The sequence below is a fragment of the Anomaloglossus baeobatrachus genome, chromosome 6, assembly GCF_048569485.1.
Source record: "Anomaloglossus baeobatrachus isolate aAnoBae1 chromosome 6, aAnoBae1.hap1, whole genome shotgun sequence".
In the NCBI taxonomy this organism is placed as follows: Eukaryota; Metazoa; Chordata; class Amphibia; order Anura; family Aromobatidae; genus Anomaloglossus; species Anomaloglossus baeobatrachus.
The window spans coordinates 67,719,825-67,734,004 of NC_134358.1; the positions used below are offsets into that span (position 1 = coordinate 67,719,825).

The window sequence follows — 14,180 nt, forward strand, 5'->3', positions numbered from 1 at the left end:
TTGGGGCAAATCAGAGCCCTATTTCCCGGGATCACTGGGGGCCACATTGGTCAGACCCTACGGATTGCAAAATTATCCCATGGATAGCGGATAACTTTCAAACTTGAGAATACCCCTTTAAGATATCTTTAGGTGCAATATTTTGGGAAAATTTCAGGGTAGCAATGTACTGTACATTGCTAAAAATGGTTTTGTTACTTCTAGATATTAGACAGCAGATCTGAAAAAGAACTTACTACATAGTCTTGATGCGTATTGGACAGGCTTCCATACCTATTATCAGCAGCCTCCGAATCCTTTTTAAAGTACGTACTATCTGTGGCATCTAACAGCTCAGGGTAAGGAGCTTTTCTCACCAAGAACCTTCTAAATGTCCTTTGTTAAAAAAGGTCTCACATCTGAAAAGTAATTTCAACTTACACGATTCACAACCAGGATTAGTATATAAAGAAGTGGCTAAACATGGAGAATCGATTGGTAGAGAGTCACTGGGCTCCCGAGATGATGCACTAGGTGCAAATGAAAAAAATATACTATCTGCCATCTGTTCATCAATAAGTGCAAACATTAAAAAGATGGCATAGTTAGGACAACCTTTTTCATAGACTGCTAACTAATCACACTAATCTGTTGGGGCACACAACCTGTTCTTGAGATCAGCTAAAATTTATGAGGGGAACCAGTGTTATTTTCGTCTTCTTCTGAAGACCTCTTGAAGGAATTAATTCACACTTCGGTGGACATAGGTGGTCATCAAAGGATGGCAGCCTCAGTCAATGCAGGTTTTAGCTGTAATTAATAGACAGTATCACTGCCAGAGGACTTTCCCTAGTAGCTAAACATGTTCTACTAAAGATGGCCTTTTAGCTTAGGCGAATCTCAGCCAAACCCTCTCGTCAACCATCTCGATGTCAGGGTAAAAAAGGGTTGGGGACGTTTTATTTAAACATGCCCAATCATTTATTTCTCAAGAGGACAAGATGCATTTAGCAGCACCTGGTCCACGTCTCTGTTGTAAGCACATGCACAAGTGCCCAAGCTTGCACCTGTAGAAGGGGCCAGAAAGAATAGAAGTCAGTGGTAAGGAAGTTTAGTATTGATATTGGACTTCTAATAAATATAAAATAAACCACTGTTCTCACTGTTCTCCGAGTCCCAGCTTTAATCACAGCACAAGTCTCCACGTTCATCAATACCTGTGGTGCTTCAATTTCTTGAAGAGTCTTTACTTTGGAGAATCTTAGAAGCTCAAGCTCAAAGTTGAAGATGAGGAAAATACTATTAAGATCACTAATTGCTTGTAGGACCAGATCATTGTCCTAAAATCAAAGTAGGCAGGTGTTGTGACCTGTTTGACTAGGTAAACTACATTGATAATGGTTACTTTCTCGTGGTAGGTGTCCAATAAAATCAATGGGTGTTCCTGCCACCCATTGTTTTTGATGAGCTGTAAACTTCTTTCTATTAGCTAAACTTGAAAAGAGGATACAATACTTTATTACTTCCAGACTTGTGGAATAACTGAGGACTAGAGATGAGCGCACCTGTGGAAGTTCTGTTTAGGGGGTGCAGCCAAATTGGGACCCGGACTTGACTTGAACCCCAATGGAAGTCACTAATTGGACAGTTTGGGTCTCCACCGACAAGCAGCCAGCTATAACCAGATCACTTCTGGGGGCATGTGGGCAGAATGTTCCCCTTTTTTTGGCGGGGAGCACACTACATCCGATGATGTTTTTGTTACCCACAGTGCGAGCCATTCAAACACTGAAAGCAGCTCTTACTGGGATGAGCACCGAGCGTACCTGAGCATAGCGATGCTCGAGCAAGTGGTCAGCATACGTAAAGCACCCGAACTCTGTTTTTTTTGTAAAGTCTGAGGTTGGTATGAACACCGAACCTTGGGTTTGCTCATCTCTACTCAGGACCAAATTCCTCATTACCTTCTATTAAAATATTAGTTCATTAGTGGGTTTTGCTGAAAAACATACAATATCATTCTTATTGCAATATTCGTGGCAGCTTCTGAAGGTATGTTATTTCTAGAAGCTTTTAGTTCTGTATTTAAGCTGTAAACTTTGCCGAAAGAATACCCTGCACAGATATGGTTTTATACTGAATACTTTACAGCATGTAGTCAATATCTGGATCACATGAATTCCTGTAGTCACTGCTATAATGTAATGTAATCTAATACGTGTGTGCTACATAGTAAGCACGTATAATGTATCTACTCTGGATACCTTGCACCCATCTACAGTATATTGATAGGGCATGTATATATTGTATTATATTTGGAATATTTATGTTTCCTATCATCTAAAAGCTGATTATTATTTTTTTTTTCAGACTATTTCCCTCATCATCTCCCACCTGGACTACTGCAATCTCCTGCTCTGTGGCCTCCCTTCTAACACTCTTGCACCCCTGCAATCTATCCTAAACTTTGTGCCCTGATTAATCCACCTCTCCCCTCACTATTCCCTGGCCTCGCCACTCTGCCAATCCCTCCACTGTCTTCCTATTGCCCAAAGACTCCAGTTCAAAACACTAACCATGACATACAAAACCATCCACAACCTGTCTCCTTCATACATCTGTGACCTAGTCTCCCGGTACCTACCTGCATGCAACTTCAGATCCTCACAAAATCTCCTTCTCTACTCCCCTCCAATCTCCTCTTTCCACAATCGCATACAAGATTTCGCCCGCGCCTCCCCCATACTCTGGAATGCTCTACCTCAATATATCAGACTCTCACCTACCATGGAAAGCTTCAAAAGGAACCTGAAGACCCACCTCTTCCGATAAACCTACAACCTATGATAACCCTCAGTCCAGTACACCACAGCGCAACCAGCTCTGTCCTCACCTGTCGTACCCTCACCCATCCCCTGTAGACTGTGAGCCCTCGCGCGCAGGGTCCTCTCTCCTCCTGTACCAGTCTGTTTTTGTATTGTTCATGATAAAGCGCCATGGAATAAATGGTGCTATAATAAAAAATAATAATAATAATCCCCCTGGTTGTAAAAAAAAAACCAACCTCAGAACCGTAATATAAATCACAATAAATAAAACAATAAAAAGTAAACCTTTAATAATAATAATAATAATAATAATAATAATAATTACAATTTACAATAATTACAATTTACAAAACCCAAAAGAATTGTCATCCCCTGTCCACTTAAAAGTGAGGAACGCCTGCCTTAAATATGAAGAACCTGCTATAAGCATATACAGTACTATAAGCAGTGATATCAGGATTTGTAGAAAATATATACGGCATCTATATATACAGACGATCTACCCTACAAGCGGCAACAACACAGCATCTGTCACATTCAGAGAGCCTGGAAGTAGACTCAGGAGCGGCTTAAGACGTCAGTAATATGGTGCATTGTACTGTAGCTACATTCACATATTCATAATTGAACAGTTCAGCCAGTTGGAACCACACATTTAGAAATTTACATTCTAATATTTTCACAAGAAAAATGCTTAACGTGATGACGGGCTCTAATCCACCCAGTTATTTTCCAGCACAGACAGTGGTGATATGCTTCATGCTCCTCTATGTAATTCCTCCCTAACTTATCAAATATCTCCCATGCTTATATGCCACCACCTCAAAATCCTTATTTCGAGAGGGGCCAAGATATGGGCAAACAGGAGAAGAACATTAACATAAAGATATTTTCTGGAGTCTTCTAAATCGTCTGCTGTTTTGTAAGCCTGGCGCCTTAGTGTCCTCTTTGCTGATTTTATGGCAATTTCCTATTAAAGTCCTCCTAACAGGATTGATACTGGCGTGACCTAAGTATAGAGTAGAGGAGGCATCGGAAATTCAGATAGACCCATCAAGAAGGAACACAGGCTGTTTTTGGATAGCCAGTATAGAAAGAACTGGTTTAAGGCCTTAATGCATATTAAATAAAATTTCGGTGTGACTGGACAAACATATGGTGTATATGGGGAACTACAGACTCTTCTCCAAGAGATGATGTTGGGGGAAAGAAGATTTGGGCTTCTAGATCTGCAGTTGGATATCTATCAGATATGTCTTGCAGTGGCATTCTCTTCTTTTCCTTTGAAAATACTTGATTGCTCGGCCAAGCTGGGAGAATCAGGAGAGATACCTGTCTGATGAAGGAACGTTCAACCAACAGCTATTTTGTGTGCATGATCAGATTTACACAGATCTCCAAAGGGACAAGATGCATTGGTGGCCCACGGGTTGTTCTGTAGAATGTGACCCAATAAGGACCTTGCCTTTAAGCTAGCCACTTGCATTTACTTTTTTATGGATTAATAACCAAACATCCTATTATGACTTGAGGATGTCTCTCTATGTGTTTATCAAGATTGAAATGTTCTAATTTGTAAGAGTTCTGATTCCTAAGAATTAATTTCTTTCATGAGTTTAAAGAAGCCCCAACATGACATTGATGAATGGCATAAACAGAAGAGTGGTGACTAGAGCTGATCTTTTGAAATTTGAATTTGCCAACTTCACCAAATTTTCTCAAAATATTCAATTTGCAATTGATAAATTTGCGTAAAACTCAATATTAAAACGCTAGCAATTACTTGGAAAATACACCCTGAGAGAGGGCAGAAAGGACCCCACTGACAATAAGAGCTTACACTCTACAAGAGAGAAAGCAAGGACCTCACTGACCATAAGAGCTTACACTCTACAGGAGAGATAGAGAACCCCACTGACCATAAGAGATTACACTCTACAGAATAGAGAGAGAATCTCACTGAGTTCAAGACTCTAAAAGAGAAAGAGAGGACCTCACTGACCATAAGAGCTTACACTCTACAAGAAGGAGAGGGTCTTGTTGCTCATAGAAGCTTACATTCTACAAGAGAGAAAGAAGACCTAGCTGACCATAAGAGCTTACACTCTACGAGAGAGAGAGAGAAGACCCTGCTGACCATAAGAGCTTACACTCTACAGGAGAGAGGGAGACAACCCCACTGACCATAAGAGCTTACACTCTACAGGAGAGAGAGTACCTCGCTAATCATAAGAGTTTACACTCTACAGAAGAAAGAGGACCTTGCTAATCACAAGAGCTTATACTCTACAGGAGAGGGAGGACCCCTCTGCCCATAAGATCTTACACACTATAGAAAAGAAAGACTTACTCAGTGACTCTGGATAGAAAACAACTTTTCTCTACAACCTGTGCTGCACTGGTAACCGCTAATCTGTGATGACCACGGTACTGACCGCCACTGTACAAGGTGTGATAATCCGCTAGATATCATAGCTCTAAAGGCCCAGTCACACACAACGACTTACCAGCGATCCCGAAAACGATGCGACCTGATAGGGATCGCTGGTAAGTCGCTGGGAGGTCGCTGGTGAGATGTCACACAGTCAGACCTTACCAACGATGCAGGAACGATACAGGTCGCAGTAGCGACCTGTATAACGATCTCAGCAGTCACTGTGACCCTGTCACACAGAGTCAAACACAGCGATGTGTCCTGCCCAGCAGGACATCGCCTTTGAAGAAAATGGCCTGGACCATTCGGCAACGACTAGAGATCTCACAGCAGGGGCCTGATCGCTGGTAGGTGTCACACATAACGAGATCGCTAACGGGATCGCTACTGTGCAAAATTACATTGTTTCAACAGTGTGTAAAATGTTTGAATTTGCGTGAAATTGCAAATTTCAGGAAATTTGACTAAATCTTGATTCTCTGAAGATTGATTTGCTCATCGCTTACGGTGTCTCCATAGGATTGAATGACTCCCTTTAGTATTTTTTAACCATTCATGGACTAGTTTTTATATCCTCATCCTCCTAGTTTTTATGACCCTTGAACCTATTCTGTCACCACCTAATAGCAATGTGGATGGCTTTGATTGCCTAATACTTGGCCTCCTTTCTACCTGGTCATCATAGGGGCAGTATTGGTTGCCTCCAATCTCATACTCAGAGGTCAATGGTACTTAAATTTCCTCCACAAATTAAATCGCATGGACTCAATTCCCTGAGTAGAGGTTAAACAAACGTGTAGCGTTATTCAACACTTAGGATTATAAGAACTACATGAACATTAATAAACATATAATGCATTGACAGATTCTAATAACCACATACCAAAATGTTGTTATCATTGTTCAAGTCCATCTTGCCAGAGAAGGGCCCCCATGTTGTTCCAACTGGAAGTTGTTGTCGGCTCTGGATTCTGCGTTCTCCGTCCTTCTGGAAAGCTTCCAACTCTCCTGCAGACACAGAAATGTAGACATGTGCTGAACACTTTCACTTTCCTTGACAACAGCCTTGTCCTCCCCTCTGTTTGTTTTACAAGTTCCTTATCATCGACGCAAACGGAATGAGAATGTCTTTAATATGGTTGTCAAGGCGAGCATCTGCAGATTCATTATGACACACATTTTTGTATATTTTAATTGCAAAACACAGTTTACGTTATTATACTGGATAGGTGGAGCCGCCTGCAATGTGAAAGCATGGAGACCACATTGTCAATATACCGAGTTACAGTGGCAGTTCGATCTATAAAGTTTGCCTCCATATACCCTAATTAGAGTCATTAGAAGGAAGTTCAGGTCTCTTTTAGCCAGAGCGACTATAAAAAGAGCATCTTAGGCCCCATACACATTAGATGGCTGTCAACCAATCAATGGATCAGCCGAATATTCGGCAGGCGGTCTTCTCTTCCAACTCTTCCATGAGCAGGAGCACTTGTTCGACTGAGCACTCCTGTCTTCCCAATCTCTGGGAGAACAAAGTCATTGGCAGTCCAAAATTGGACATGCCCGATCAATATCTCCCCCAACAATCAGTTGTCAGAAACTCCCATATATATTAGATCAGAGGTCCTCAACCTTTTTGACCATGAGATCCACATTCAGCTCTGAAAGAGAGTCACGAGCCACATTCAGCTCTGAGAGAGGGTGTTATCTCTCACACACTCTCTCATACTGGTCACCGGAAGTTCAACATGGTTCCTCATGGCAAAGAAATCTCTGAGCATCTGAAAAAAAGAATTGTTCCTTTACATAAGGTTGGCTGAGGTTATAAGAAGATTGTCACCAACCTAACACTGAGCTGCAGCACAGTGGCCAAGACCATACAACGGTTTAACAAAACAGAATCCACTCAGAACAGGCCTCGCCATTGTTGACCAAAGAAGTTGGTTTTCAAGATAGACGTATGAGTTCTACAAACCAGCATTGCTGCAGAGGTTACAGGGGTGGGGGATTCACCTGTCAGTGCTCAGATCATGCGCCGCACACTGCATCAAATTGGTCTGCATGGCTGTCATCCCAGAAGGAATCCCCTTCTAAAGGTGATGCACAAGAAAGTCTGCAAACAGTTTGATGAAGACAAGCAGAATAAGGACATGGATTATGGGAACCGTGTACTGTGGTCTGATGAGACCAAGATAAACTTAATTGGTTCAGATGGTGTCAAGCGTGTGTGGCCGCAAACAGGTGAGGAGGACAAATACAAGTGTGTCCTACCTACAGTCAAGCATGGTATTGTGAGAGTAATGGATTGAGGATCCTATGGGCATTTCGGCACATGCGCCCTACCCAGGCCATTTCGTCCACTGCGTCAAGTTACGTGTGTGCATGTCGGGCAGTGGGGACGCGTTGCGCTGGCTCCCTGACGTGCACATGTAACTTGATACTTGACCACTCTGGACAAATGCGCCACAATATCCAATATAAACATGTGACTGTAGCCACATGCACAAAAAGGCCCTCGCAGATACAAACTGTCACTCTGTTTGACAGAGCTAGCACAGTAACATGCGAAACGCGCGTTAGGGCTCTAATACCGAGGCTCTCGTTGGGCCATCAATATATGACCTTAGCATTACACAGGTAACTTAAGGGTCTCGGTATCTGTGCACATTTGGGACAACCCGACTTTGCTTGAGCTGGATTCTTTATACTTATTTATTTTACTGTGTTTTGTGAGGGAGATTATACTTGGTATATGTACATTGTATTAGCTATTGATTATATGGCATTGTTCTCTGTACCCACTATATTATATTGTACTGCTATTACGTGTAGTGTGATTTATACCTAGCTATCACATTTACTGTTGTCCTGTCTGTCTTGTTTCCAGTAATTTTTACTGTGTTAAATAAAAGCTAATTTTTATATATGGCATTCGTAGTCCACAATGTTCTCCTATTTTCAAGTTATGCATGTGGATATATGCGTTACGACCATACTGGAATTTTGGTATATTTTTTTTCTCATGGTAAATACTAAAATACTATTTCTGATGGAATGTATGTATCTATTGTGATGTGTATGGACAGGTTTAGTCCGAACCTGACTCCGAAAGACCCAAATAGTCTCTGGACTACACAGAGAGACCATTAACGTGAGTGTACAAACTGATTGCAGGAACCCATCCACAGAACACATTGTAATCAGTTTAATTTTGGGGGATGCTACTCATAAAAATACTATAATTGACATTAATATAGGCTGCATAGGAGCTGTATACACAAAACGGTAAAATATTTTTAATTAGGATTATTTGAAAATATCCTTCCTTTTTCTTTAATATTCTTTGGACATAATAAAAAGGTAAAAAAAAAGCAGAAAAATATAAAATATATAAGAAATAGATTAAAATGGTTCGTAAAAGAATATCCAGATGAGAAACGCACTCATATTTATTGGATTAGCCGGCTTTAGAGGTCAGGAAATCTGTAGTCTCCTCTTATTCATAGGCAAAGCCCAACTGGAAACAAAGCAAATTAAAACACATCATAAAAGACAAGGGAGCCGATAACGGCGAGGCTGACATCATTCAAAACTAATTTTATCTCGGCCCTCGTCTGCTTCTGCTGTGGGGACATGTAAGCAAATGTGATTTGATCACCGAAATGTCCAAACTTACATGTGTGAATCTCGGCGGTTTATAATTTGGACGGGATAAGTTTATACAATGTGGCTAGGCTCGTCTCATTATCCCGGTGATTATCTGTTCATGCCAAGTGGAAAAGCTATATCTTCTTGCTGTACATTCCTCACCACTGACTTATTGCATTGAACGGCATCTTTTTTTGGGAGGAGGGGAGTGACAGTCTCTGTGGTCAGGTCCGTGTTTATGACATTGATTATAAAATGCAGACATGGCTCATCCATCAAAATTAATATTGGGTGCAATCCGTACCCCTGGAGCCTAGCAGAAAATTTGTAACATGGTCCCCTACTAAAGAGGGTTGTATAAAGTTTGGAAGTTTCACACTTGCGTTGAACGGTATCCGTTGCATTGCGTTGTGTGACGGATGCAACGGATGTGTTGCTTATAGTGGCACAACAGATGCAACGGATCGTACAAAACAACGCAATCTGCTTTCATTTTTTTTTTTTTTTACAGTTTTACCAGCGGCAGACTATTGTGAACGATCAGCTGATTACCCGGCTGCCGGGTGATCAGCTGAGTGCTCTCAAAAGCCGGCTGCCAGGCGATCAGCTGATCGCTCTCAAAAGCCGGCTGCTGGGCGATCAGCTGAGTGCTCTCAAAAGCCGGCTGCCGGGCGATCAGGTGAGCGCTATCAAAAGCCAGCTGCCGGGCGATCAGCTGATCGATCTCAAAAGCCGGCTACTGGGCGATAAGCTGAGTGCTCTCAAAAGCCGGCTGCCGGGCGATCAGCTGAGCGCTATCAAAAGCCGGCTGCCGGGCGATCAGCTGATCAATCTCAAAAGCCGGCTGCCGGGCGATCAGCTGAGCGCTATCAAAAGCCGGCTGCCGGGCGATCAGCTGATCAATCTCAAAAGCCGACTACTGGGCGATCAGCTGAGTGCTCTCAAAAGCCGGCTGTCGGGCGATCAGCTGAGCGCTATCAAAAGCCGGCTGCCGGGCGATCAGCTGATCGATCTCAAAAGCCGGCTGCCGGGCGATCAGCTGATCGTTCGGCCACCGAGAGACAAAGAAAAGTTTCTGTGATTTAAAAAAAAAAAAAAGGATGAGCATGCGCAGTGAAATAATAAAGGATTCCGCCGCTCAAAAAACGTTACATGCTGCGCTTCTTCCGCCCGGTGGAAGCAACGCAGCGTCGGCCAGCGGAAGCAACGCAGGTCCATCAGTCACAATCCGTCGTCCATACAAGTCTATGGGAACCAGCGGAATCCGTTAACGTATTCCGCTGTTTTCCAAAACGGCGGACTGCGACTGAAGGAAAACAACGCAAGTGTTTAACTAGCCTTATGCTTAAACCATAGGATAGGGGTTAGCTTCAAAACTGATGGGGTATGACTGCTTGGACTCCCACCAATCCCAAGATTCGAGGTGTGAGTGGAGAGGTGGTCAACAATCATAAACTTAGCTCTATTAATTGTCTATGAAACTGGTGGAAATAGCCGAGAGCAGCGTTTGGCTGGTTCTTGGCACATGCAGTAAGAATTATTGGCGCCGAGATGTGCATGATCAACAACCACATTTAGAACCCCGTGATCTGTGGGGGTCCCAACCGTTGGACCACCAGCAATCGAGAATGGATAAGGAGTAACTTCCAAACATGGCACAACCCGTTTAACAAGTGCCATTTATAAAGAGAGGGTCGTAGGCTCAGCCCATAGTGATGGACGGATGCCAACATGACCACTGGTTGGAGGGGAGGTGAGGTTTATAAGGTCATGTAGGGGCAGGGTTTATAAGGTCATGTAGGGGCAGGGATAATATAATTCCCGCTCATAGGGACAGCGTGCAGTCCTCTACAGATATTCCGCTGTGTACCTCATGGAGTCCATAGATCCACTCCTGGAGCATCTTAGGACGTCTGCCGGCAACCACCCCCCCAGGCTTGCTTATAAATGGAGGAAGGGGTAGGATTACTAATATTTTTTTTATTATTATTATTATTATTATTATTATTATTATATGGTTAGTGGTTTGCAGTTCAACATGAATCTTCAATACCAGGGTCATGCCAATGTCTAAGTAATATGGTGGGGTTGAGCCAGTTGGTGTATGCTCAACACAACTGTAGGTCTGACCAATCCCTAAATGCGATTCAAGTGATGCCATTTTCCTTGGCCCAGGTAAAGCATGATGGGTAACTGGGTGGCACAGTGGCTCAGTGGTTAGCACTACAGTTTTTGCAGCGCAGGGGTCCTGGGTTCAAATCCCACCAAGGACAACATCTTCAAGGAGCTTGTATGTTCTCCCCGTGCTTGAGTGGGTTTCCTCCCTCATGCCAAAGACATACAGATAGGGAATTTAGATTGTGAGCCCCAATGGAGACAGTGTTCCTGATGTATGTAAAGCGCTGCGGAATATGTTATATAAAAATATTTATTTATTTTAACTGCAATGCCACGTTTTTCTCTTGTTCAATTATCCAAATATTTTTTTCTTCTTTTTACTTGATAAAAGTCCTTCATTTATGACAAGATCACTGAGATGGAAGCAGGAAGCACTATTGCACATACACTTATTTTTCTGCACTGTGTATTTAGTAATGAAGAAGACAGAGACAATAGTAACACATCTCTGCCTTCTGTATGTGAACTCAGGAAAACTCTGACAGCCAGGCTCACCACTCCTTCAGCTATGTGATCCTTGCACAAACTCTGCAATGTGATATGTGACTTGTCTAACATTTTAAGATGCTGGTTGGTTGGCAGATAACTAATACTACTATGCTCCAGCCACAATTATAAGGCCAGAATCACACTTGTGAGAGACTCGCGCTAGTCTCGCATCGCATCACCCGGCATGGCCGCACACTCCCCAGACAGGAGCGGGATGGCAGCATGTATTTCTATGCAGCTGAGAAGCTCCTGTCCGGAGAGCATCAGGCCGTGCCGGGTGATGCAATGCGAGACTCGCGCGAGTCTCTCATAAGTGTGACTCCAGCCTTAAGCTTTTTTTCAGACATCTGGAAAAAGAGGTGGCAGAGAAGTTGCAAGCTAAACACTACACAGGAAACTGTCATTTAGGACATCAGAAGTGGCAAGTCAAGGGGGCTCAACTGCAAAACAAAAACACAAATTAAGGAAAACGCTGGTGCAGCCACAGTAGAACAATCATTTCTCCTGCAATGTGTGTTTGTCTTACAGCAATTGCAATGTAAGAAAGTAAGAAAGCGGCAACAGACAATTAAAGTCTCCAGAGACCTCGAGAGCATAAAATAAATAGGGATAACTGTATAGAGTCTTATCTGTCTACATAATATATAATTATTGTCCAACAGGCCTCTAGCACTACAAACAATCATTCTTTAAAAATAATCACATTACTTTTCTGTCCCAGTCTACACGGTAAAGCTGAAAATTGTGCTGCACAAAACAGGGAATATAAGGCTCCAATATGGTATTTGTTTTATACAGATAGTCATATGAGAAATACAAAACATGACCAAAAAATAAATCTAATTTAAATTGTTATTTTCTTTTATATTTTTTTACATTATTAATGATAAAAATTAGGGATGATCGAATACCTAAAATATTCGGCAACGCCCATATTCGCCGAATAGGTCGCCGCTATTCGACTATTTGCGAATATTTGATGTGCACTGTAAAGGCCACGTTTCACTAAGGACATCGCTAGCGACATCGCTGCTGAGTCACGGTTTTTGTGACGCAACAGCGATCTTGCTAGCGATGTCACTGTGTGTGACATCCAGCAACAACCTGGCCACTGCTGTAAGGTCGCCGGACATTGCTGAATGTCCTGGACCATTTTTTGGTCGTTGCTCTCCCGCTGTGAAGCACACATCACTGTGTTTGACAGCGAGAGAGCAACGATCTGAATGTGCAGGGAGCAGGGAGCCGACTTCTGCGGACGCTGGTAACCAAGGTACACACTGGGAAACCAAGCAAAGCGCTTTGCTCGGTTACCCGATATTTACCTTGGTTACCAGCGTCTGCAGCTTATAGAAGCCGGCTCCCTGCTCCCTGCACACATAGCCAAGGTACACATCGGGTAACTATAAGCAAAGCGCATTGCTTAGTAACCCGATGTGTACTATGGTTACCAAGCACAGCATCGTTACACGGGTCGCTGGTGGCTGGTGGCTGATCTCTGATCGCTGTGGAGATCTGCCTGTTTGACAGCTCACCAGCGACCATGTAGTGACGCTCCAGAGATCCCTGTCAGGTCAGATCGCTGGTGGGATCGCTGGAGCGTCGCTAAGTGTGACGGTACCTTAAGTCTATGGGAAACCCGAATAACAACTATTCAGAACCATTCGGGCTTCCCATAGACTTACATTGCGCATCGAATATTTGCATAGCGGCGACCTATTCGGCGGATATTCACAAAGCCGAATATTGCCGAATATTTGTGATATTCGATCATCCCTAATAAAAATACTTTATTTTTCTTATAGAGTAACTATCGTTTTAATTAATAGTCCACATGAAAATAAGCAACCTTGTAATATATATTATTAGAGGAACCTGCTTCTTTCTCCTACTGAGCTGATCATTCACTCAATTCATGGGTAAAAATGGGAAAATCTGTATCAAGTGAGAACTTGATTACAATTGTTTTGAAAGAGTAGACATTCTGCTGCGAGGTCTCCAAAAAAACCAGTTAACACTTTTCCATAGAACTCCATGAGCACCAATTCTCATCTCTTATCCCAATAGTAGGAAGATCAATCCAGGATGGAAAAATACGCTCAAAATTCAGGGTAAACGATCTGAGATCAACAACAGGCTGTGACCTTCTAATTCCAGATCCCCCCGAGATCACGTCAGGCAGGCTGTGACGCACTCGTGACAAGTATGAATTGGTTGGCACTAGTGTTGAACGGACCCCCGGATCCGCAAAATCCGGATCCGCACGGTTTGAGAGTCCGATCCGTACCCGGGATTCAGGGTGCACGATCCGAATCCGTTTTTTTTTTTTTCTTCTCTCTCTCTCTCTCTCTCCTCTCTCTCTCTCCCTCTCTCTCTCTCCTCTCTCTCCCCTCTCTCTTCTCTCTCTCTCCTCTCTCTTCTCTCTCTCCTCTCTCTTCTCTCTCTGTCTCTCTCTCTCTCCCTCTCGCTCTCTCTCCTCTCTCTCTCCTCTCTCTCCTCTCTCTCTCCTCTCTCTCTCCTCTCTCTCTCCTCTCTCTCCTCTCTCTCTCCTCTCTCACTCCTCTCTCTTCTCTCTCTCCTCTCTCTCCTCTCTCTGTCTCTCTCTCTCTCTCTGTCTCTCTCTCTCT

General features: G+C 43.1%; 1 protein-coding gene across 1 annotated transcript in view; it reads right to left on the minus strand.

The window, feature by feature from the left end:
• ZFPM2 (zinc finger protein, FOG family member 2) overlaps positions 1 to 14,180 on the minus strand; it is a 644,283-nt gene that overhangs the window by 318,013 nt on the left and 312,090 nt on the right. Inside the window, exon 4 of the mRNA XM_075352963.1 lies at positions 6,125 to 6,249. Within this exon, the coding sequence (XP_075209078.1) occupies positions 6,125 to 6,249 (125 nt within the window). The remainder of the gene's footprint in view (positions 1 to 6,124; positions 6,250 to 14,180) is intronic.